The 26031-nt window shown below is 35.0% G+C and overlaps 1 protein-coding gene across 1 annotated transcript; it reads left to right on the forward strand.

Moving 5' to 3' along the window:
- Positions 1 to 1199: 1199 nt before the first annotated feature.
- On the forward strand, positions 1200 to 21090 carry sh3gl2a (SH3 domain containing GRB2 like 2a, endophilin A1). Its single transcript, XM_016520549.1, has 9 exons — positions 1200 to 1432; positions 12102 to 12170; positions 12981 to 13053; positions 13185 to 13328; positions 15038 to 15171; positions 16470 to 16628; positions 17498 to 17601; positions 19810 to 19928; positions 20017 to 21090. Exons 1-9 carry the CDS (start codon positions 1388 to 1390, stop codon positions 20211 to 20213), a joined length of 1044 nt encoding a protein of 347 aa, XP_016376035.1. The 5' UTR covers positions 1200 to 1387; the 3' UTR covers positions 20214 to 21090.
- The last annotated feature ends 4941 nt before the right edge of the window (positions 21091 to 26031 follow it).

Consider the following 26031-nt stretch of genomic DNA (forward strand, 5'->3'; position numbering starts at 1 on the left):
AACTTTTACTTTAAATGTTCCCTCCTGGTGGAATGACCTGCCCAACTCAATCCAAGCAGCTGAGTCCTTAGCCATCTTCAAGAATTGGCTAATAACACATCTCTTCCATCTTTATTTGACCCTCTAACTCTAGCACTCTCAATTCTAATTCTATTCTTGAAAATAAATTGTCCCTATTTAGACTTACACTCTATTCATTTACTAAATGCTTGTTTTCTTTAAAAAAAAACTAACACTAGCTCCTCTATTATTTTTGTATTCTATCTATTTGTTTTCTTTTCATTTATTATACAATTAACAAAAACCAAAAAGGCCTCTAACACTAGCTTGCTCTATTCTTTTTCTATTATATCTGTTTTCTTTTTATTTATTATAAAATAAAATAAAAACCTTACTATGTGTACTGTGTTAGGCCAACTGAGACTTGTCATAGCACTTGCATATCATTGCTCTTTTGTTGATTTTGATTGCTTCCATTGTCCTCATTTGTTAGTTGATGTAGATAAAAGCGTCTGCTAAATGACTAAATGTATATGTAAATATAAATAAATTTAGATCACTTAACTTAGTGATTGCTATCAGGATGTAAAGAGACTTTCAACCATCATAACAAAAAATGTTTCTGAACCAGATCACCTTCCCTGCCTTTAATAGCTATTTGTCTGGGATCATAAGGTAATGGTATATAAAATTAAATTGTTTATCAGAAAATTCTAAATACTTTTCAGAAAATGATAAATACAACAGATTTATCACAAAATTACGACATTGTCTGCTGATTGTAATTGATTGGAATTGTTGGATTCAGTAGGACACAGATATCTGATGTGTTTAAAACTAGATTGCTATGTTAATTATAGGGTAATAGGAATAATTTATCATTTTAATTAATCCGTTTTATACCGAATTTATGAACAGTAACATCTCACCAAAACAAACAACATGTAATGTTGAAGATTATTCTGCAGACTCAGAGTTTATTCAGTTTACTAAGGCATTTACTCCTCTGGCCTCCATTCAAACAGAGCTGCCTCTAATTTCTACCTGTTGGCGTTGAACTAACCTTGAAGGTTCTTCTTCTTCTTCTTGTTAGTTTTATGGCGGATTGCAACCATGACATATCAGGTGCATACCGCCACCTACTGTAACCTTGAAGGTTCCCCTGAAGGAGGGCTTTGATGTAATCTGAGGAGAGGCGGTACCTGACGCATGATGTCACTGACGCGTCATGATCAGCTGCTGTAATCAGCCTACGCTTGTGGTGATTCCCAGCGTACACGGGTTTATCTCTAAACGTCTCACATCCACTGTACCTCTGAGCGTATTTACATCTTAGCACATCACATTCAGGCGTTAGGACAGAAACAGCACTAGTCCAGTCGGAATCATGTCTGTAGCGGGACTGAAGAAACAATTCCACAAAGCCACTCAGGTAAGGTGCAATGGCATTGAAATTCAATGTTCTGTTGACCATTACACGCGTGAAAATGGGGTTGCTGCAGTGCTACAGCAGACCGAGCAGCTTGTGTCCTGAATCGTAATGCGGATCTTCACGCTGAACAATGTGTGCTGCTTTGAACGCAACGTAATAAGCTGTATAAACATATACATGCACTAACATTGATACCAACAGGCTGGTCAGATCTGTTCATGTCATCCACAATCATTTCATTCAGATGCTAGAATGAATGTATGCTCAGTGGTTTTTTTTTATTCCGTGAGGTTTTTATTAGATGTTAATGGCACCGATGAAATTAAAACGCGTGAACATGAATATTTAAGATGCGTTGATGAAAGTTGTTACATAATAGCTCATACCCTTAAATGGACCTCAATGCCCTCTAAAACAGTCGTGATGTTGTGACACTTCAATTCCATGATGCTCTAAGCCACTACATAGGCTTTAGTCTCCAATACTGTAATGCATTTAAATTTTTGATTTCTATTTGATTAGTTTTTTTCAATAGCCTAGTAATAGTATAACATATTTTTACCTATTTTTAATATTTTCAAGTTAATGTTTCGGTGCATTACCTATTGGACCTAGAACCATATGTAAGTTTTATGAATGGTTTTATATATTTTATTGATATATAAAAATTGTATTTATTTAAGACATGACAGCATTAAACCAGATTTAATAGCTGGTTAAGTATGTTCTGGTGCCATCAGACTAACTTCACTCCCAGGTCTGTTATGTTCATCTAGTGTCCTTGCATGGAGCTTCACCTTGCATTAATACAGGAATGAACGTTGAACGCTGTTGGTTTGTACAGAAAAGATTTTGGTGGAATATTCTGTCATTTTAAGGATAGTCTTGAAACAGCAGCATCTGTTGGAACCACTGCTCTCACATGCTAAAGGCATGACCCCAGCATCCCATAACTCAAACCTGTTCCTGTTTGATTCCAAAAGAAAATCCAGGAACAAGGTTGAAACAAGGAAGTGGTTGAAAACCCTTGCCTTAACTATTTGTTTTGAAGGGAATATGAAATTCTGTGGGTTGTGGAGCTGGGCTTGTGTCTCACTGCCTGACATTAAACAACATAATCTGAGTCTCATTCTGACCAATCGTCAGGCTCTGACATCATCAGTGCACGCTGCGCAGTGGAGAGGGTGGCATGACTCAGAGCTGCTCTGTAGAACAGATGGTTCCTCAAACACACTGCTTCATCTCACAGCTTGCTGTGTACTTTATACACAATCTTCTTGCAGTCGTGACAAAATATAGTGCCTGCTCTGTGATTTTATTTAATTTTTTTTACCTTCCTTCAGTTATGTAGAGGCAGGTTTATCCTGTTTTACCTGTGTTATTTGGAAATTTGCTTGTATAGTAAATATTTGCCTATATTTGTTCCACAAGTATGTGGAATTACTAAAATAATGTTCAAAATATAAATACACACTACTTAGGCCTTGAGATACAATGAGCAGTTCACGTAATATACTCAATAATATACTCATAATTTATTAGTAAATACTCATCTCAAAATCACGCAAAAATAGTCATTCATAACTGCTCAAGCTTTTTAACACTTGTTTTAGCACATCTCTTCTGCCTTTTTCTTGTCATGGGTGGTAGTTACACAAAAGAGAAATGAGATTTCATGGAAAGTCATGGTCTGCTCAGCATGGCCATGTATACAGAGATTTTGGTTTGTTGTTTAAAAATAGACATACATTCTATGAGCTTGTAATATAAGTTCTCTATAACTGAGGGTTATTATGAGCTTGCAAATTAAGTTCAGTTGCCATTTGTGTACTAGCTACATTTGTCATTTTATCACATGTAGTGTAAAGGATGTGAAGCAAAAATTTGAGATTATCTTCCTCCCATTTTACCATTGGGTATTTGGGGATATTTAAAAAGTGGAATTTGCAAGCTGGCGTCGTCATGAATGAGTTATTCTCTGTGTTACTTCAGTCGTATACAAAACTGTACTTAGAAGTGTAGAAGTGTAGGCTAGCCTTTTTCTTTAGCTTCTCTATCCCTTGCTTTCTTTGATGTAAGGCACTGCTTGCACCACAGCGTCTGTCCTAAACACGGATGATGTTTTATTCTGCTTTCTCTATTACAAATTCTAGACATTGCTTATTGCAGTGCACTTTCCTGTTTACGTTTTTTGTCAGCTATACTGCATAGTTCATAAAGCCAGTGGTTTTGAAATAATCTTTGACCATGCCTTTGGGTTTACTTTATCTTTATTAAAGAGCGCAAACTGGGATCTTTTAAATATGTTAGATATTTAAATATATGTTACATTTTATATAGAAATATGTTCTCTCTTTTTCTCTCTTATGAGTATTAAATGTGTTTTTGTCTTTTGATGTATGTTGTATTGGATTACATCCTGTCTTTGGACATCACTGCTAAAATACATATACCAATTTTCCTGATTTGAAAACTATTATAAAACAGGTGAGCTGTCATGTGTCTACCTACACAGGATTTCTAGGCATCCCTGGGCAGCCCCTGACATGAAGGCTGTCTGAAATTTTAGGAAGCAGATTATACTGCCTCCTAAAATAGTACTTTGAGGATAGACTGCCTTTCTAGTGTTAAACAGGTGATCTTGTTTCTAGGATTAAATCAGTACAGTCACTGAAAAAAAGCATTGGACAGACAAAATTAAAGAATGCAGTGCAAGCAAGTTGTCTAGTGTCTATAAAAGGTAGTTGGTGGTCAGACCCTCTCTAGCCTCAGGAGAAGATGGTGGGCAGCAGTGTTCAGGACTAAACTTTTTTTTTTTTTAACTAAAATGTATGTTTAACTAAGTAAATAAATAAATTAAATACATGTTCATGTTAAAAAGTCAAGTTTGAGAGAAATTTAATTTTTCTTGAGTATGTCTTGCATTCATTTAACTAAACACACACTTCTATTTCAGATTATTTAAGACTCTTCGGACCAAACAATCAGTGAGAGCCTTGGAGCAGAACAAAAGTGTCTCACATTTTAAAGATTTTAAAACATGAAAACAACAAAGCATGAAATGGTCAAAGACACCCATATAGTGTATGTTCACATAGAAAAGAACTGAAAAGCAGATTTACAAAAAAAAAGTGTGAATGGCTGCTTATTTACTACTGAAAATGTAGCCTTTTGTTTGTTGTTTACTTTATCCAGCATTGTTTGTTCTCTGTGTTCCCAAGTATATTGATACTGTTTGTTGTACTGACTGAGAAAGTGCTTCAGGTGATACAGTGAGAGTGCGGTCCAAATGAATGTGAATCGATACAGACCATTTTTCAAAACCTGTTTGGCTAATTCACTGAAAAGAAGGGATGGACAAAAAAAGATTAATTCACAAAAGATTGGCATCACTATTTTAGTCAACAGAAAAGCATACAGTATATAATAACTGTAATAAAATGTTTCTCAGGTCAGTCAAGATCACATATGGACAGAGCATCAGCCATACTGCTGCAGGCACCACTGCGACTTAGAATGCTTGGAAACGCCACCAATTTATTCTTATACTACACTAGGCTACACAGCCATAGTTTGTGATTCTTCATAGGTTTTAATTTCTAATAGGTAAATGTACAGGTTTTGTGTCATACCACTGTGATCAAAAACCATGAACAAAACCATGCAAGCTAAAAAAAAAAAAAAGAAGAAGTATGAAACCACATTGGATTAACTTGAAATGAGGACAAACAAAAACTAGTTTGTGCTGACCACCATGTGCTTTGTGCAGTGTATTTTTGACTGCCAAGAGCATGGAACCATCAAAATTCCAGAAACATTTAGAAACCATAACAAAAGTATGACATGTGAATAATTCTGCATATTGTTGGGCCTGTTGCTGCGTTTGATGTTAAGTGTGTTTGTTTACTTTTGTATGATCAGCATTTTGGAACTGTGTTGCATTGCTGTTGATGTCCAATGTAAAATCTAAAGCTAAATAACTATTTTTTTAGACTGAATCATTATATTTTAAGAGTAAAGAGAGAAGAACATGTTCCAGACAGTCATGCTTAAAAATAATAGCTTATAATTAATAGATGTTTGTGAACTGTCAGTACCAATGCATTTTAATAGCACTATGTGTACATGTTTAGACCATTTTCTATTTATCTGTAACACTCTGGACACATTAAAGCCATGTCACTTCAAGCACCCTATATGCTTATAGTATTTTTTGGCAATAATTGATCTGTGTGGCAAATATCTAAATTAGATTCTGATCCTAATGGATGCTCAGTTCTTTGGATTTTGTCTGGTTGGAGAAGATTTTTAAGGCCTTGTGGTTAGGGCTGTGCGATTAATCGAAATCGAATCGAAATCGCTATTTGAGACGTTGCGATTTACTAATCGCAGAGCCTGCGATGTGGACGCGATATTACTCTGTTTCAGAGCATATGCATGACTGCCAGCCTTGAGTTGCAGTCTTACTTGCCCTGGGCAAGAGTGAGCGCACCTCCGTTCTCCCCAATCAGCACTGCTCTAGCCAACTGCGTAAACACCCACCATTTAAAAGTAGTTATACCATTATAATCTTGCCTGCTGAAAAAAAAAACAATAGTACCCCTCCCAAAACACAATAACAAATTTAATGGATTTCAGGGTTATAATGGGAATTTGTTTGGTTTTAATGTAAACTATAATGGTGTCTATTTGATGGATTCTATTGGTGGGATGTAATCTGGCAGATGGCATTCCTATTGGAATAATGCCCAAAACAAAAAGGAATTTTGTAATGGTTTAATGGAAACTATAAGAATTTCTGTGATGGTTTCTATTGTTTTTTTTCAGGGTAATGATACCCATACTGTGCTGCACATTATTGACAATATTGAGCTGAAGCTTGACTTTGCAAATTTAAAATCGCAATCGCAATATCTGTCAAAAAAATCGCAATTTGATATTTTCCCCCAAATCGCACAGCCCTACTTGTGGTCTAATGCAGTAAATGGATAGAAATACACTAGTTTGTCTTCCAAATGAAAATATCACTAATCTCATCTGCCCCCGGTTTTCTCTTTGAGGTCTTTGTAGATTTCAGGCACGATAGTTCACCCAAAAATGAAAATTCTTTCATTTACTCGCCCTCAAGTTTTCCAAAACTGTGTGAGTTTCTTTCTTCTGTTGAAGAAGATATTCTGAATAATTCAGCAAACAGTTGCTATGCCCTGACTTCCATAGTATGTGGAAAAAATACTATGGAAGGCAATGGCTACTGGCAACTGTTCAACAGAAGAAAGAAACTGGTGAGTAAATGATGACTAACCATGACTTTCTACCAACCTTGCTTTTATTTTCCTTTTGTGGTTCTCTATTCTATTCTGTTCTATTCTACCAATCATGACTTAGTTGTAGTCTGATGATACCGCATGCCAGTGCAGGGGCTCATCCTGCCGCTACATAAGAGCTGTGTGAGGCTTAAAAATTACATCACCATCACAGTACCATTTCCCACAGCATCAAAATGACACTGGATTGACACGGGCACAAGTCCTTAGTATTTTATGAACATTAGGTTTGATGCCATACTGTGCTCTTCTTGCTACTCTTAGAATGTATATGAATCTCACAATATGATGCACATCAAAAATGAGCTGTATCACTGCTGTGTCATCCTGGATTCTGTGCTCCTCTGTCTCCCTCAGCATTAAGTCATATATGCATTCCAGCAAGGACTCGCATGTCCTCAGACACTTGTTTACAGGCTGTCCCCTGCTTTTCTTTTCTACAATGTTCTGGAATTTTCTTTCATATGTGAATTTAAATTCCCATTTAAACCTTGACATTCAAAGCATTTGATGTTTGACATTACACAATTTTTAAACTCTTGCTTGTCTTTGTTTCATCCCAGTGTGATATGTTTCATGACATTTACTTTAGCTTTTTTTAAGATACAAAAAATATTCAATTAAATAATACATTATTATTATTATTATTATTAAACATTTAGATCACATAAACTCCATTTCCCCTGAATTAACGTCACATATCTCCTCTATCCATCTTTATGCATGAGCTTTCTCAGCTGCCCTTAATTACACACAAACACGCATAATAATAGGAGAGAGATGCTGCATTCCTGGAACTGTCTGTCCAGCCCAAGGGATGTGCATCCATCTCTGCCATGCAGGCAAGCACAAATCAAGGGAGGACATCCTCCCATAACCTCCTTCATTTGTCCATCTATCTGTTCTATTTATAAATCGGTAATCTTTGGTGGTTGTAATCCAGGAGGCACAGACTCGGGAATATTTTAAGACCGCCTGACTGGAGGGTGGGGGTGGAAATCTCTCTTCTCCATTTGCTGCTGTCACATTGGGTTTCATGTGACTGCCATCCACCTAGTCAGTAGCACAGCACTTCCTTTCAGGTAACAAGGTTGATACAATACCTTTGGCAAGCTCTAATTTAATCCTTTATATATGTATATGTACATTCTTCTCTCCTTCACTTCATTCAGTGCCACTTCCTTCTAGACTGTATTTACTGCAAGAATTGGATTAAAGAACTTGTCTGTGAGATCAATCTCAGGTTAATCTGTGGTACTGTAGCCACACAACAGATAAAACAGGCATGGGAATGATTTTGAATAAAGTCTACAGACATATTCTGTACCTGAGTATATTCTAAATTACAATATATTAAAGTTAGGACAATTTGAATTGTATGAGGTCAACATATAAAATATTAATTAAGGCCTGTTTGATATTTACACTTTTTACTGTAATGGGTTATAAAATGGTTATTGGGGAGTGTACCACTGATAACTTGGTCATTCTGAAATCTATCATTTAAATAAGAAGGAACCACATTTCTAAGAATTTTCCTAACAAATAACAAAGGGGTGCGTTTCCTAAAAGCATTGTTAGCTAACTATGGTCCAAAGTTCCTAATGTACTTCTGTTTAATGATTTGCTGTTTTCTTGAAACCATAGTTCCAACAAGTATTTGCAAACAGCATCACAAATTTATGTGTTTGGATACAGCTCTTGACCTATGATTAAAAGCATAGTGCCTTGTTAATATGGTATGTGGACTTGATAAAGCCCTTGGCCACAATAAGCAAGCTAACACGCAGTACATTCTTTCTTTCATTCCATTTAAATAGTTTTATTACTGTTTAAATATGTATGCATAATTCATGGGGTTATTATATTATTAAATAATTCCATGAATTGCATATACATTTCAGACATCTTCACTTAAAGCCCATAAGCTAATTGATTGAACCATTCAATTTGAGCTCATAGTGTTTCAATTGACATATATTTTCCCCATATTTTAAAGATACGTAACAGCAGTTATTCAATTATTCATCTAAATTGTCAACACACAATTTTAAATAGAATAGTTGATTTTGTATTTTACATCAATGGCATTTAAGAAAATATGTTGGGGGCTATCTTACTAAAATAGAAAATGTTTCTTTTTAATTCCCTTTATAGCATCATCACACTGGCACTGCACATGCCTAAATATGGGTGTTATAATTAAAAGTAAATGCAAATTTTTCTTAAGGGGTGGCATCATTAAACACCACCTTAAGATAATTAATAGCATAGTTCTATCATTAAAATATATTATTTTAAGATTGTATTTTGAAACAGTTATGACCATGTATTTTGATACATGTCTGGTAGGTCACTGTTTCCCATCCAGCTAATATTACTCACAGCTTTTTTTTTTTAAGTTATGCGGGAGTAATCTCAGAGTAAAAGCCTTTCTTTTCAGATGAGATTAAGCGACTGTCAGTGTATCTCAAGGGTTTATGATCGTATGTCCTCTTTTCAGTGTTCTTGGCTTCTTGAATGATTGACCTGAGCTGCGTGTGTGTGTGTGTGTGTGTGTGTGTGTACTGGTTTATATATCCTGGTGGGGACTTAAACCTGACTACACACAGACTCATAGGGACTCGTGTCACGGTGGGGACCTAAATTGAGGTCCCCACGGGTACAAAAGCTTATAAATCATACAGAATGAAGTTTTTTGAAAATCTAAAAATGCAGAAAGTTTCCTGTGAGGGGTAGGTTTAGGGGTAGGGTTGGTGTAGGGCAATAGAATATACGGTCTGTACAGTAGAAAAACCATTACGCCTATGGGATGTCCCCACAAGGATAGCTGACCAGACTGTGTGTGTGTGTGTGTTGCCTCCTTGGGTATATAAACCTGTATATGTTCATCATTGTTTGCTGAAGGATGATTTAAATCTTACATTATGCTAGCGCAGGATACTTCTTTGAAATGTGGCATGAATCTAATTACAAATAAAATATACAAATAATATATGCAAATTAAGTTTGTTTCATAGAACCCAAAGGAAATTGCTTCAGTAGACTATTCAAAAATGAAGATCAACAAAGCAAAGGTGAAAACATTTAGTCTGTGATCCGTTTTTATTTGTTGTAATTCCAATTCAATTCCAATTTAATTGTAATTCCAATTAAGGTCCATATTCTGATTAAGATTTTATTTCGAAAAGGATGTTTAGTAGCTAAGTAAAGTGTACAGCTACTGGAGTATTTCTGTATATACATGGTAATCAGCATTTATCAAATAAACCTGCTTAATCAATATTAATTTTCATTCCCTGAACAGTACCAGACTAGGATTAATGATGAATTATGAAATGTAGGCCAGTAATAATTTTAAATAAGGGACTGGTATGGTGCTGTCATCCATCTGTATTTTGATTTATGTTAATTTCTTTTTTTAATGAAATGTCTTGGGTCAACAGAGATTAAACACCCTCGCTATGCTTTCCATTGAAAATGCATTCATTCATTCATGAACTGCCAGACCTCGACAGGTAATTATTGATAAATTCACCCAAATGAAAGATCATCTTTTATATTAAAGTGAAGTTCATTGCTGAATCAGTCTGATTTAATTTGTTTGTAATTCATAATGTGTTAGTTGGCTGTAGTTAAAGTGAACTGTTCATTTCTTTGAATTGTAGGAAATTGCTTTTAAGGTGTTTTTAATAGTGCAATATACATAATATTTAATGTACTTCACTTTAATTTACGTAATTAAGTTTGTTATACTATTGTTGATGTAATTTTTATGAGAGCTATTACTCTGTAGGCCAGTTAATGTAATTGTTAATCTACTATATGTCCACATTTACATCATTTTTATTACATGTCAAGTTAAAAGTAGCTCACAGTCAATGAAAGCATTTCAAAACCTACCTTAAGACATCAACTTCAGCAAACCAGACTTAATGAAAGCAGTCAGAGTCTTGCCTTTTAAGCATGTTTGACTCTTTTTTTTCTCTCTCTCATTCTATATAGTTAACTTTATCAGAATCCCCTCATTTGTATGATTCTTTGCAATACTAAGTATTTTTATTACAATAAGACGTGTAGTATCTCATTGGTATTGAAGATATTCCTAAATTGGAGTCTCTGTATGAAATTGGCTAATTTTGAGTTATTCTCACCATATAATACTTGGCAGCCACGTTCTTCCAGTCCCTTGGGATGTCTTAGTATCTTTGCCCTCAATCTTCTTAACACAGTGACAGCTCAATCTTGAGCAAGAAGGTGTTCTGATTAAGTTTGTAACTTTGAGTAAAGCCTGTGGCACAGACAAACCTTTGGCAGACACGGCAAGTCTTTAACTTGGTGTATTTGTAGAAGTACAACGTCTTCAGAAAGAAAATGTTTGTACTGCATTGATAATGGTTTTATTTCCAATAGCAAAGTACAGCAGAAGTATTAAATAACTGACTTAATTAAAAGATACATCTAGATATAATTAAATATTGTTTATTTTTAGCATCAAATTGGATTAGTGGATTACTAATGTGTCAAATTAGCTTTTCTGCTGAGGTGCTATTTTTAGCATTTACTACATTAATCACATGTAGTGCCCCGTACACAAAATAGTGTTTTGATCTGTATTAATGGTAGCTCATATTGCTGGCAACCAGTACATACCACCTTCTAAGTACTATATTGTTCCGTTAGAGCTCAGTTTCTTTTCTGCCTTAAAATATGTTTTATTGCAGAGATGGAAACTTGAGTCTGAGACTTTAAGTTGAGTCTTAACTTTGGATTTGATCTAGACCCATAACCAGTTGACTTGAATATTGACTGTTGACTCCAAATTACAGAATTGTGAACAATACAATTTCTTTAGGTTTACAGGTAGAAATGTTTAGTGGACACTAACAGAAATTATAATAAATTATAAAAATCAGTCCCTTGTGTAGTCATAAGGGTAGTCCAGGGGAAGTGTTGGGATCCACTGTATTAGATAACTGACATAAGCAGACTCCAAATAATGAAAGATGTTTCTTATGAATAAATTCTCCTGGATATTCTACAATGACCTTATATGATTGAAAGATTTCAAACCTCAGTTTCAGATTTTTCTCATTTATTTATTTATTGTTTGTTTGTTTGTTTTTGTTTTTGTTTTGATGCAGCATATTGCATCAGTGTACAAGTTTAAAATGTGTTTGGGCTAAATTTGTGGTCCAGAGACAGGATGTTATGTATATGTTTTTAAGCTAAGGGGTCCGTGGAAAATTTGAAGGAAAAAGAAAAAGAATTTACAAAAATGTATTATTCTGGACAAAATTCAGAATTAATTACAAAACCTAAAACTGTCCTGTCTTATTTTGCAGAGAGTTAGTGAGAAGGTCGGAGGGGCAGAGGGAACTAAATTAGATGAAGACTTCATGGAAATGGAAAAGGTAAGTCTCCTGCAGCTAGAGAGATATGATTCTCATTCAAGAAGCATAGCAATGAGCATTTGGTTGTTTATTAGAAGTTTCTAATTTTGGAAGGTGTAATTAGGTCATCTATTGACATAAAATTCTAGCGCCGCCTAATTAAGTGAGAATAAATTGTGTGTTTATAAATGTATATATATGTATATGTCTCTTATAAAGATAAAAACAATGGAATGGATAGATGGATGACAAAATGGAGAAGTGAGCAACTACTGGGGTCTGTAGGCAACAAAAGATATATAAGATATATAAATATACACTGAACAAAATTATAAACGCAACACTTTTGTTTTTGCCCCCATTTTTCATGAGCTGAACTCAAAGATCTAAGACTTTTTCTATGTACACAAAAGGCCTATTTCTCTCAAATATTGTTCACAAATCTGTCTAAATCTGTGTTAGTGAGCACTTGCAGTTAATGAATTTCCTTTCTAGAGCACTTAATTATGATTAGAAGGTATGCAGATAGGAGTAAAAATAACTTGACATTGGCCCCATTCATGAAACTGTTTGTGTAATGTCAGACACTGCTTTTGCCATATGTGCAATGTATAATTCTTTCTTACATTCAGGTAATAAGAATGAATGTTATTTTTGTCTAGTATTAACCTTAAATGTCTTTATATAGCTTTTTTTTCATTGTTTGACTTTTGTTATTTATTGTTTTCCCTATGAAGATATCCTTGCTGGTGACATGGCATTAAAATAAATATAAATAATAACATTCATTCTTTTCTATTTTTGTATCTTTTCATCTTTACCGTAACATAGAAAGTTGACGCCACCACAAGGGCGGTGTTGGACATTATGACCAAGACAACGGAGTACCTACAGCCCAATCCAGGTGAATGTGAATAATAATTTGTAATAGTATATACAGTATATCCCTAGCTTAAAAAAAAGAAAATCTCACTAATGTACATCACATTAATGTTTTTGTGCTTTTTTTTTTGTTTTGTTTGCTTGTTTATTCAGCTACTCGTGCCAAAATGAGTATGATGAGCTCCATGTCTAAAATCCGTGGTGGAGATAAAGGTACTGGCTACACACAGACTGAAGTCATCCTGGGAGAGTCCATGCAAAAGTTTGGCAGGGAACTCGGGGAGGAATCCAGCTTTGGTAATGCTTGCTTTGCTATGAACATACACAATGTCGGAGCTTTTAACCTTGTGGGCAACTCTTCCACATAAAGCGCAGTATTAACATACACAATGTAAACTGCCTTATTCCAAAATAATTTTTATCAACAACCTCTATTGATGTAATGGTTACTTAGTTTGCAAACTAGATTAAACAATAAACTCAGTCTTTATGTTAATGTGTAACGAGCAAAAATCCATCAGCTAGCAGAATTCACTAATAATAAGGAAAATAACGTGTTAATATTTAAATGTTTAAGCCATCTCAACACCACTCAAAACAAGGCACAACCAGGTCAGTCAATAAGGCTCTTTTCAGACCTGTAGATCGTTTGGTACTTAAATTGTTACAAGTATTCTTCTTGGTTCAGTTTGCTTTCACACAGCAGCATTTCCTAAATTGTACCAAAATGTTTATGCAAGTCACATGTGAGTAATACTGTCCTCTCACTGGTCAGAGTACAAGAGTTTAAGTTGTTCATTATCATCCGTCAAGATGGATTGGCAAGTTATCTCTGTGGGCTTATTGTGAGTCGTTGCACATACAATGTATCTGTCATTCCCACTATAATTGATCAGAACAGCAATTAGACCACATTAAGATAAAGAGGTGCTCTTTGGTTTCAACTGCGATAAGTAGTAATGTGCTCGCTCACTCACAGAATCAGGCACTGCTGCCTTTTACATAACCTGTTTCCCATTATTAATTATGATACAGCTTCATTTGTTGGTTGGTTGTGTCTGATTGATGTCTCGCTACAACTGAACCATTTTAGGAATGTGGTTGGCTGAAATGACTGTATGGCAGGGATGCTTAACATCCTGCCAGCAGGCAAAATCTGGCCCATGACAAGGTTATCAATGACCCACAACCACAATCCAGACTGTTTTGACAATGTAGTTGCTGTTTTTGTGGCTGCACCACATGGACAATGCAGCACGATACATCAGAATACTCTCATTTATAATAAATGAAGCTGTCTATGATGCAAGAGATCAGTTATAGCACGCATGTAAAGAGCAGCTTAACAAAGCAGCTCAACCAAACTAGATGCTTGCTCTCAATCTCCCATTAAAATAAAATAATCTGCCTACATTCTTACATTGCATGCAATTAAATGACATTTAATTGGTAGATTATTCAGATTAAATTACAAAAGGTTTTGCCATTCAAAAACTCATTGCGTTTTTTTTTTATCATCATCACACAAAGCTTGAGGATATGCAAATAAAGTATTCACTGACTGGTGCGTAGTGACAAACTGTATGCAGCATATGCAGATGTCTAATAATGTGGAAATTAACAGGAAAGAATTGTGATAACAGCAGTCAAATATGAACATACTGGAAGCATTTATAAGTGCAGTTGTATAAAAATAAATTTGTCATGTTTGAAAACCATTTGACTGTATGTTCTGGAGAATAAAAAGAGGGTTTGTTAAAAACTGACCAGCACTAAGTGTTTTGAAGAAGAAGTTGTTTTAAGAAATGTCTGTGATTGCTGAAAAATTTAAAACCAACTTAAAATCAAGTAATCTATCATTACCATAACCAGATCTATTAGTTTTGTGTTAGTATATGAATAAACTAAAAACTACTTCATTCAGTGCATTGGATTCTCACTGATTTGCCCTTAAATGATACAGCTATATTATAGAGAGAGATATAATGTACACTTGTGTTTTACAGGTCTGGCTCTGATCGATGTTGGAGAAGCCATGCGAGAGCTAGGTGAAGTTAAAGATGCTCTAGACATGGAGGTCAAGCAAAACTTTATTGATCCCTTGCAGAATATGTATGATAAAGACTTAAAAGAAATCCAGGTGAGATATAAGAAATTATTGCAATGTTTACCCCTCCAACATTTTGTCTTATGACCTCTTAACAGAAAACTCACAGTTGTGTTCCTTTTGCATGCGATATTTCAGTGTAAAAATCTGTTTTATTCACTAACCTTTCACAATCCAGTCTAACCTGACTCTTAAAAGCTCTGAAATAGCACTGAACTGCATTCAAATTAAGTCATTGGCATACCAAGGCATACCATATCATTAATTGTGGCAATTATCACTCCTGGAAAGTAGTTGCAGTGTCACTGATCATTTCATTTCAACCTTAACAGTTTCAGTGGCAGTGTGGATTGTTTCATGAACTTGACACAAAGAGGTTGTTGGATGACAGATGGCTGGGGCTGTTATAAAATATACTGGAAGCAGCTTGAGAGTAAAAAGGGCTAAATCTCATTTCACACACATCAACAAAAATCTCTCATTTAATTCTAAGGTCAGAAAAAAGGAGACACAAATGGTCATCAGTCATAACTGTATTTAGATTTTAGTGACTATACTAACAATATGTGACCCTGGACCACAAAACCAGTCTTAAGTCGCTGGGGTATATTTTTAGCAATAGCCAAAAGAACATTGTATGGGTCAAAATTATCGATTTTTCTTTTATGCCACAAATCATTAGGATATTAAGTAAAAATCATGTTCCATGAAGATATTTTGTAAATTCCTTACCGTAAATATATACAAAAAAATAAATTTTTGATTAGTAATATGCATTGCTAAGAACTTCATTTGGACAACTTTAAAGGCAATTTTCTGAGTATTTGGATTTTTTTGCACCCTCAGATTCCAGATTTTCAAATAGTTGTATCTCGAACAAATATTGTCCTATTCTAACAAACCATATATTAATGGAAATCTTGTTCATTCAGCTTTCAGATGATGTATAAATCTCAATTTCAAAAATGGACCCTTATGACTGATTTTGTGGTCCGACCCTGGACACATATTTGAAGTGAATATAAACAATAAAAATGTATGCATGACCTCTTTAAATACAAATGATTCTCCCATGTAAGTCACTGATATTTAGTTAATGATTTTGGATAAACTTCAGTTGAGGCTACAGTTTTTAGATAGCCTGTGAGATTTAAATGTTCTTGTGATTATTACATTACAGTGAGAATATTTATCAGTATTTGAAATGGCTTTGAAGAAGTCATAGGGTGTTTGATCATACTTTATTGTCACAGCTGTTGATGGAGACAGTATAACTGAATGTGTCACTAGAGGTCAGTAACTGAGCATTGCATCTTTTTCTATTATGACAGCATCACCTGAAGAAGTTGGAAGGGCGACGGTTGGACTTTGACTATAAGAAGAAAAGGCAAGGAAAAGTCACAGAAGATGAGATCAAACAGGCCTTGGAGAAGTTTGATGACTCAAAGGAGGTTGCCGAACAAAGCATGTTTAACCTTCTGGAGAGTGATGTAAGATCTGTGACCTGACCGGTGCTTGCCCTTGTTCACAATCCATTTCATGCTTCTGTAGAGTTTCATTTTACTTTCATCTGTCCCAATGTCCAGTGAGTCTTCCCACTACACCTTTCCTTTTATTCTGAAGTAATAACCCACAATAAGTCACAGGATTCACTTGTTTTCATTGATCAGTTCATCTTACACAATGGCTATGTCTACATGGTTAACAGTCTGTTTACCACCAGTAATCAAAGTAAGAATTAAGTTTATATGACATGGGCAAACATTTTTAGTCCCATTTACATGATACTTGCCATTATTTCGATTATTTGCTAAGAGGTGTGATGTTTTTGCTTTAAAATAGGCAGCCTTCAAGCATTCCTGCGTTCACGGACCTGTTCGCCAGTTCTAGGGTACACGGTCTCCCTCATTTTGCAGAAGCCACACTTCTGGGGAACTCAGGAAACTGAGTTCATGCTTATAGCTTTACACAACATGGACATCATGTGTCTTATTGATGGTCGGAAACACTAGAATGGACACACTTCAGGCACATTTCTGAACATCAATGTGCATGATGCCAATAAAGTGTAGCTTCTTCTGTTCCAGCATGTTTTCGAACCCATGCATGAGCGTATAGTCAGATTAAAAACGCAATACTCAACATATTTACTGTGATTCATGGTTACTCTAAATATGAATGTAATCATCATCACAGTGTTTACACAAGCTTGCAATTTTTCAGTGCTGCCTTTACTGCATTATAAGGGTGCATGTAAATGTAGCCATTGTTTGTTAGTATTGACCTTGATATACAATCAGTAAGGCATTATTTGCTTTCATGCGTAATAGCTGTTGATGTTCTAACTGTGTTTCTGCAGATTGAACAAGTGAGTCAGATTTCTGCTCTGGTCCAAGCTCAGGTGAACTACCACAGACAGGCCACAGAGATCCTTCAGCAGCTGTCCAGCAAGTTAGAGGACAGGTCTGTATTCTGGAATAAATCCTAAATCTAGTTTAATGTTTGAATGGAAGATCTCCCTTCTCACAATAAAACATGCAATTACAGGGATCCGTTCTTAAAAAGTTAAAAGTATGTTTATGACAATTCATTTTACTATTCGTTTTATGTTATTACTTGTACAAACAGTTTATGACAATTGCATACATATGATTTCTGAAATTATGAGTCCTTAAAGGGATAGTTCACCCAAAAATGACCATTTGATGTTGATCTGCTTCCCCCAGGGCATCCAAGATGTAGGTGACTTTGTTTCTTCAGTAGAACACAAACGAAGATTTTTAACACAAACCGTTGCAGTCTGTCAGTCTTATAATGGAGGTGAATGGGAATCAAGGCTTTGAGAGTAAAAAAAAAAAAATACACAAACAAAACCAAATTAAACCCTGCGGCTCGTGATGATAGATTGATTTGTAAAGACACAAAACTATCGGTCTTTGCAAGAAACTGAACAGCACTTATAAGTCTGCGATCCGCCGTAAAGCAAGAAGAAGAAGAAGACTCCTCGCGCGCCTGCTGTTGAGAACGCGCTCAGGAGGACGCGCCGCTGCTCAGGATGCCAATCGTTTTGTGTCTTTACACATCAATGTATCGTCACGAGCCGCAGGGTTTAATTTGGTTTTGTTTGTGTATGGTTTTTTTTTACTCTCAAAGCCGTGATTCCTATTCACCTCCATTATAAGACTGACAGACTGCAACGGTTTGTGTTAAAAATCTTCGTTTGTGTTCTACTGAAGAAACAAAGTCACCTACATCTTGGATGCCCTGGGGGTAAGCAGATAAACATCAAATTTTCATTTTTGGGTTAACTATCCCTTTAAAATGGTGTTTTGCCCCATAACAAAAACTGCTAAATGATTAGCTCTTAAACACTCCAACTACACATAGATGTGACAAATGTTAAACACTGCAATCTTCTTTTGCATGTTCAGGGTGGTGTAGCGCACATAATTTTGCTTACACTGTACTTTATGTATGTTTATTCAGTATGTATTTACACTGTAAACAGAAATGATTTCTAAGTGCACAAATTAGCTGTAAGTGTTTGTACACATGAGCGCTAATTGTAATTGGTAAATTGGCGTGGCATTTTGAATGGCACTGTTTCCAAATGAAACACGAGAGCTCTTAGTTTTAAATGATAGAGTTTTAAAACTGTAGAGAACTGTTTTTTTGTTTGTTTTGTTTTTTTTGATAAGGCTTGTTTTACAGTTAACTAAAGCAGTTAATGTGTTTGCAGTTTTGCAGACTTGGTCTGAAGATTAGGTACAGTGGCACAATCAGTGGTACTCACTGTTTTAACTCACAAACCATACTAATGTGCAAATAATTGTTTAAAAAAAGCCACAACCCTAGTAATAATGTTAAATTGTATTTTTTGATTGACTGTACTTTGAAGCGTTTTATTAGATTTTGCAATCAATTAGAAAAATGTAATCAAATGAATTGCATGATAAGATACAGTATGTGATAAAATATTTGTAATTAATCGCACATAGGCCAAACACTTTGCTGAGAAAAACCTTCAAATGAATACAATTCAAGAATGTCAAATCTTTGAGGCAGACGAAAGCACTGAATATAGTCATTAGAAAAAAAGTGACTTTGTAAGTGTTTGTTTTATTTAAATTGCATTTAATTCATAAGCCTACAGTTCACAGCAGTCGGTTTTGGAGTTTGTCAATCTGTCAGAGGTAGCCTTCACACAGGATGCATTTTTGTATCCCACCTGCACCTGGGTGTTGCGGTGCATCTCGCTGTATTGCATCACATCTCACATCAAGAATGTCACATTTTTCAGACACTGTGTGAAGTTAAAAATAGTTCAGCACATCTAGAGACCCCATTCAGTTCCATTCTGTTGCACACCATCTGTATTTGAACACGAAAACATCCTGTGTGAATGACCCCAACTGTTCTCGATAGGTATGGTTTGGTAAAGCACTTAAGTTGCCTGTAGTGGCAACTGATGAAAGTCTGACTATGAAAATACACAAAAAACATGCTTTGCATTTAGGCTTGCTCAGAAGGTGGAACATTTCTTAAATAAAAATGACTTATTTTATGTGTTTTGGTGGCATGAGTGATTAATTGTTAATTTTTAAATGTTATTTTGTGATTGAAAATATTATTAAATGTTAATTTTGTGATAATTATTATTTTTTTTGGCAGAATAAGAGAGGCTTCTAATAAGCCAAGAAGAGAGTATGTCCCCAAACCTCGCACTTCTATCGATTTCAGTGAGAACCACAATGGGAACATTGGGCACAGTGGCCCTTCCAGGTCACCAGGTTAGCCAATAATATAATTAAATCTATGAAATAGAAGATTTTGTTTTTTTTTCTGTCCTGTAAAGAATCCTTTTTTGTCCTGCTTCAGCTCCAATGGACCAGCCTTGCTGTCGGGCACTTTATGATTTCGACCCTGAAAATGAGGGTGAGCTAGGCTTCAAGGAAGGTGACATCATCACCTTAAGCAGCAAGATTGATGACAACTGGTATGAAGGAGGGGTCAATGGGCAGTCTGGCTTCTTCCCTGTCAACTATGTAGATATCCTGGTAGCTTTACCCCACTAAGTCTTATGCATTTACCCTAATCATGACCCAACCAATCAAACCACTTCTTCTGCAAGAAGAGAAAATAACCAAAACAAACAAACAGCTCTGTGGTATTTGCGCATAGGAAATAAGCAACAGAATAATTTGAGTTCTCTTTCGTAAATATTATTCCTGACTTGGAATGCCACCACTTTGTTGTATTAATTTCTTTAATTTTCTTGAGGTTGATCTGACCTCTGCATTGCCTGCTGCTATTCCTCCTGTATTATGTCATTATGTTCATTTTTGCCTGTTTCCATTTGCGAGCCTTGAATTGGTCTCTTTATCCAAACCCTTTTTAAAAAATATCTGCAATAAAATAAGAAAATGTATTTTGTTTTTTAAGTTCTTAGCATAATGTATTTATGAAAAGTTATTTGAAGAATAATGATCAAGGTGATGTGAAGTATTAAACATTTGAAGGATTTTTTTCTTTGAAATTGCAATAGTTGCAAATCAAAATACATATTTCCTGTTCATAGTGTGAAATGTTCCAATGTTTCTTTAATGTCCTAAAATAAATTTTAGCCTTTAAGTGGTGGTAGATTTGACTATTTAAATAGATTAATATTTAGCAACAAATAAAAAAATTGAGACAAGGAAAGTTAAGCAAATCATTTATTTGTTGTGTTACAGTGTGTCATTTATCTGTCATGTAACATTCTATATGGTCCATGAATCCAGTGGGCATTTTCAAGCTTTCATATCACATTCCATAGATGGTAAACTGGTCACTAAAAGGCAACCCAAAATTATTTTGTGTGTGTGTGTTACTATATGCCTGAGTATGTTATCTGAACCCATAAAACTGCATATCATACATTTTTCATATATTTTTCTTTTCCTTTTGTAAAGGTGAAGTGTGTAGTTTTTGTGCTAGTAATCACAACAAACAAAACTGTAAAGAAATTACTTCAAAAACAGGTTTTTCAAACACAGACAATCCCGGCCAGAATTTGAAAGTGCCACAGAGCAACATTTTTTAAACTCTTTGAGGATCTGATTGACACATGGTTGTTGCACCTCGCCATATTAAACTGGAAATATTTTAACATCACAAAAATTACACGTGTCATGTGATGTCTGATTTAAGGCAAGGATTAATTTCTGACTGTAAATGATGTATAATTTGGCCTAATATTTCCACAGACAGAATAAGATAATGTGTTCTTAAAAGATTTAAGTGTGTTTAGTTGATGTATTTATTATTTTCAAATCTAAGATCCCCTTTATATTTAAAAAAAATAAAATAAGCATATCTTGTATTGGCAGGACATTCCAATATTTTTTCAATTGTTGTTTATCCTCAGTGAGGTCTGTACAGTAATTTTTTGTGTTTTATTTCCTATTTGTGTATGGTCATGTACCATGTGTTACTTTTGGATCAGTGTTAAAGCATTTACCACTAGATATAAAATAGACACTGGATATTTATTAAAGTGCTGGGGAAGTGTTTAGTCAGAAAGCACTGCATATCAACTCCAGCATGAATTTTCAGTGACTCATCTGAATTGTTAGGCTTGTACTGAGAATGAAATATAGTGCAACTACAATAAAAAAACAATGACAGTTTTAATGGTGCTATGTGGAGTGTGTGTATTTTGTTTGACAAACCAGTAGGTGATGCTGCCACTACACAGACTGAATATTTTTCTTTGTTTAACTAAAAAATCTAAATTAGCGACATCAAATTCTGAACAAATTTCACTGATGTGTAATTGCCCATGGGAGCATTCAACTTTCTTGAATATTTGTATGAGATTTTGAATTTTTAGCAAGTTTTTCTTTCTGTTCCAATTAGAGGTCAGAGGTCAAAATGACATATTTCAGGTTATCATTTGACACCATCAACATCAGATAGGTCTATTTTTGATAAAGTACCACATGGAAAGTGGAACATGCTGGAGCAGTCTGTGTTATCAAAATAAACTAATTGTTTCTTACTGATAATTATTTACAGAAGGAACACTTTGTCCATTTCTACTACTAAAAACATTACAGTTTTTAAACAGTTAAGTTGTTTTGGAAATATTATTACTTCATATAATTTCAGTTACTATAATATAATGATGATACTAGATTGAAAGAATATAAATAACAAACTGTGGTGATTTCCATGTTGTTATCTTTGGGGTTTTGCAATTTTGGCACCCATTCACTGGGATTTGAAGATATTAATAGCATTGACCAAACGCTTTTAACTGCTTCTCAGCCACCGATACTCTCCACCTCCACCCCCACATGGCCCGCCCAGACACTGGCACGCCAGGGATGTGTCACTTCATCCTACAACTGTACTTACAGTCAGCGAGGCATATCATATCCACCCTATGCTCTACCCCACCCCTCCATGAACACAAGCCAACCAGCAAGCTTCACTCTTTCACAGCCACAATGCAAACATTTACCCTGTTCCCAGACTTACTGCGTGTCGGCAAACACACCAAAGACTAACAGTGTGCCTTGCAGATACTGTGTCTGAAAGTACATATTTGTAAATCTATTTGTATTTCATGTCCGAAATTGGTCATGTATATGTGTGTAATAGAATACAATCAAACATTATCACGCAACAAAACCTGACAGGATGATCAGGACCTCAACATGAAACATGAAGGTCAGGTATCACCCTTATGAAGGAAAGACAGATTTTTTCAGACAAGTGATCATTTATTCAGTGTGGCCTGAGACAGTGGTCATTATTGTCTGAATGTTAATGTGCCATGTATATGCCTATTTGTTTATTTATATTAATACATACAATATATCATATACAGTACATAGTTATCCTAAAATATTCATCTTAATATGATGCAGAATCTCTCATTAATCTAGCCTGTGGCAGTCTAATCTAATATTAGTAATATTAGTAAATGTTGAAATTAACTGATTAATAAATGCTTTAGAAGTCTTTTCCATTGTTCGTAATGAAAGTATACAATGCATATACTGTATTTTTTTCATTCTTACTAATGTAGTAAGCTTATGTTAGCAAATAGAACCTTAAGTGCTACCAATATTTTTACACCTCGGATAACATAAAAGATCTCTGAAGTTGTGATTTGCGCCATTGCTATTTGGCAAAGCATCTGTCATTTGAGCTTAAATCAAAATTTTGAATATGACTTAGTGCAGTGGTTCTCAAACCTGTCCTGGAGGACCCCTAGCCCTGCACATTTTGTATGTATCCCTTATCTAACACACCTGATTCATCTCATCAGCTCGTTAGTAGAGACTGCAAAACATTACTTGGGCGTGTCTTATAAGGGAGACATACAAAATGGCTTAGTGTACTAAGGCCGCACTCACAAAAAATGGTTTTTGGTTATCACTGGTAACTGACAAAATAGAATATATATATTGTCTTATTCCTGTAATAACAATTCTGCATTATCTTAAATCTCTCCTATACAGAGAGACATAATCAAAGACATCAAATCAGTCTTGTGACATACATTAAATAAATAAATACAAATAGGTCATCAGATTGCATTGCTAATCATTGCCTAAATGTCAGAAATATTTGATGCAAACAGCATGAGTCACTCTTTGGATGTTGCAGAGGACTGACAGAGAAGAGTGTGTTTGCCTGTGTTCTTACATGTTTAACTTGCTGGTGTTCTCACATACTTTCTCTTTTGAGCAGCAGGCTGAGCTCTCATCACCAAGCAAGGGCTGATAATTCCTTGTCTTTCAGCTCCGCTCAAAAGAGCTTGTGATTGGAGATGACAAATGAGGCGGTAAGACAGGTCAGACTGCAACAAGCTCAGGTGTGCTAACATGACTGTTAGTGTGTCAATGCACGAATCCAACAATCGTTTATAGACTACAGTTTGTTAAAAACCTGCATCTTCCTAAATAAAACTTCTAAAGCTAAAGCTGTTTATCTGTAAATCACAAGTAGTGCCATGTAAGAGTTAAATTGGAAGGGGGAAAAAACGATAAGGGTGAAGGCCAGAAGTGGCAGTAAGAATGTGTGTGGGTGCAAGATGGAGAAAGCTCTCTTAATATTGTGTCTGGTAAAGTGTTCCTGTCTGCACCAATGCTCTCAAAGTGGGCCTGGAGCCTATTTTATGACCTAATGTCCAAATCTGTGTCATGTCTCCAGTCAGTCAGGATCTGAGAAGGAATTTAGATAAGGGGCCAGATAGCAAAAAGTGGAGAGAATTTCCCCCCAATATTCCACACACAATAACGTAATAAAATTACATGAATTATAATTGTACACATTTCATGGAGGTATAAATTAACAAATATATAAAAACATTTGAATATATATACCTGTATATATATAATTATACAATTATATATCAATTTTCTCAACATGTAGTAAAATGTGATGCCACTATATATTTTTGAATAGCTATTTGAACTATTATTAAGTGAAAAGTGTGTGTGTGTGTGTGTGTGTGTGTGTGTACACATGTAGTAACATTTGGAGTCATATGTGATTAAAGAAGTCTGCTATGCTCACTGCATTTATTTGATAAATGTTAAAAAAATACAGTAAAATAACTGTTTTTCATTTGTATCAGTTTTAGTCACACTTTATTTTAAGCTCCAATTCTCGTTATTAACAAACCATTAACTACTCCCAATTTGTTGCTTATTATTAGTAAGGTAGTTGTTACAGTAAGTTTAGGTGTTGGGTATAGGATAAGGGATGTAGAATAAGTACATGTAGAATAAATGCTTTGTAAGTACTAATAAACAAGCAATATGTAAATTATAGACATGATAATAAGCAACTAGTTAATAGTGAGGATTGGTCCCTATACTAAAGTGCTACCATTTTAAATGCAATTTATTCCTGTGATGGCAAAGCTTAACTTTCAGCAGCCATTACTCCAGTCTTCAGTGTCACATGATCCTTCAGAAATCATTCTAATATGCTAATTGGAGCTCAAGTAACATTTCTTCTTATTATTGTAGTTGAATTTTTGTTGAAACATGATTCCTTTTTTTCAGGATTCTTTGATAAATAGAAGGCTAAAATAACATTAGAAATATAATTATTTTGTAACAATGTAAATGTATCTTTGGTCACTTGATTCATTTAATGCATGCTGAATAAATGTATTAATTTCTTTAAAAAATCTTACTGACCGTACTCTGTCACACTCTGTGTGTGTGTGTGTGTGTGTGTGTGTATTATATTTAAAGAAAATATAAAATATATTCTCCATAGTATACAAATTTATTGCTCTTAAAAACTGGGTGTTAAACTACTTTACCTTAATTTCACATTTAATATATAGCCTACTCAGTGTAATAAAACAGAATATGATTGACAGAAATGCAGTGGGGATGAGTGACAGGTGGACACATATTTGGGTGCAGCTTCAGAAAAAACAAAGCAGCCGTTCACCCTCAGTGTCAGCTAAAGAAGCAGGCACACACCATGCAAAACAGCTCAGTGAGGGCACCATTTGTTGTGCAAATATACTAGTATATGCAAATAAAGCCACACACACATACACATATACTTTGACATGGCATGGGGAAGCCACAAATAAGCATGACAAGAACAAAAAAAAAGGTTGACCGATTTACTGATGTGTTTACAGGTTAAAAAAAAATGTGGACTAGGTTTTTTGGTTTTCAGTCAAACATAACATGTTTTGATCGTATCACAAAGTGACGTGTTTAGTTACCTATGAATTCTGTGAACCAAATAGAAAGAGTAAAAATGACAGGGCTTGGATATTTGCCTTTATATGATGATTTTAAGCCAAAATCACAGAAAAGCAAGTTTTTGAAAGGAAATAGAAAATAAAGTGTAGTCTTCCTTTGACAC

The sequence above is a fragment of the Sinocyclocheilus rhinocerous genome, unplaced genomic scaffold (genome assembly GCF_001515625.1).
Source record: "Sinocyclocheilus rhinocerous isolate Xijiao unplaced genomic scaffold, SAMN03320098_v1.1 scaffold2134, whole genome shotgun sequence".
Lineage (NCBI taxonomy): Eukaryota > Metazoa > Chordata > Actinopteri > Cypriniformes > Cyprinidae > Sinocyclocheilus > Sinocyclocheilus rhinocerous.

Excerpts from the sequence above, each read along its gene's own strand:
- sh3gl2a (XM_016520549.1), top strand. The coding sequence starts at position 1,388 with ATGTCTGTAGCGGGACTGAAGAAACAATTCCACAAAGCCACTCAG. Across the intron at positions 13,054-13,184 it reads GTACCTACAGCCCAATCCAG|CTACTCGTGCCAAAATGAGT; the intron begins GTGAATGTGAAT and ends TTGTTTATTCAG. Across the intron at positions 15,172-16,469 it reads AAGACTTAAAAGAAATCCAG|CATCACCTGAAGAAGTTGGA; the intron begins GTGAGATATAAG and ends CTATTATGACAG.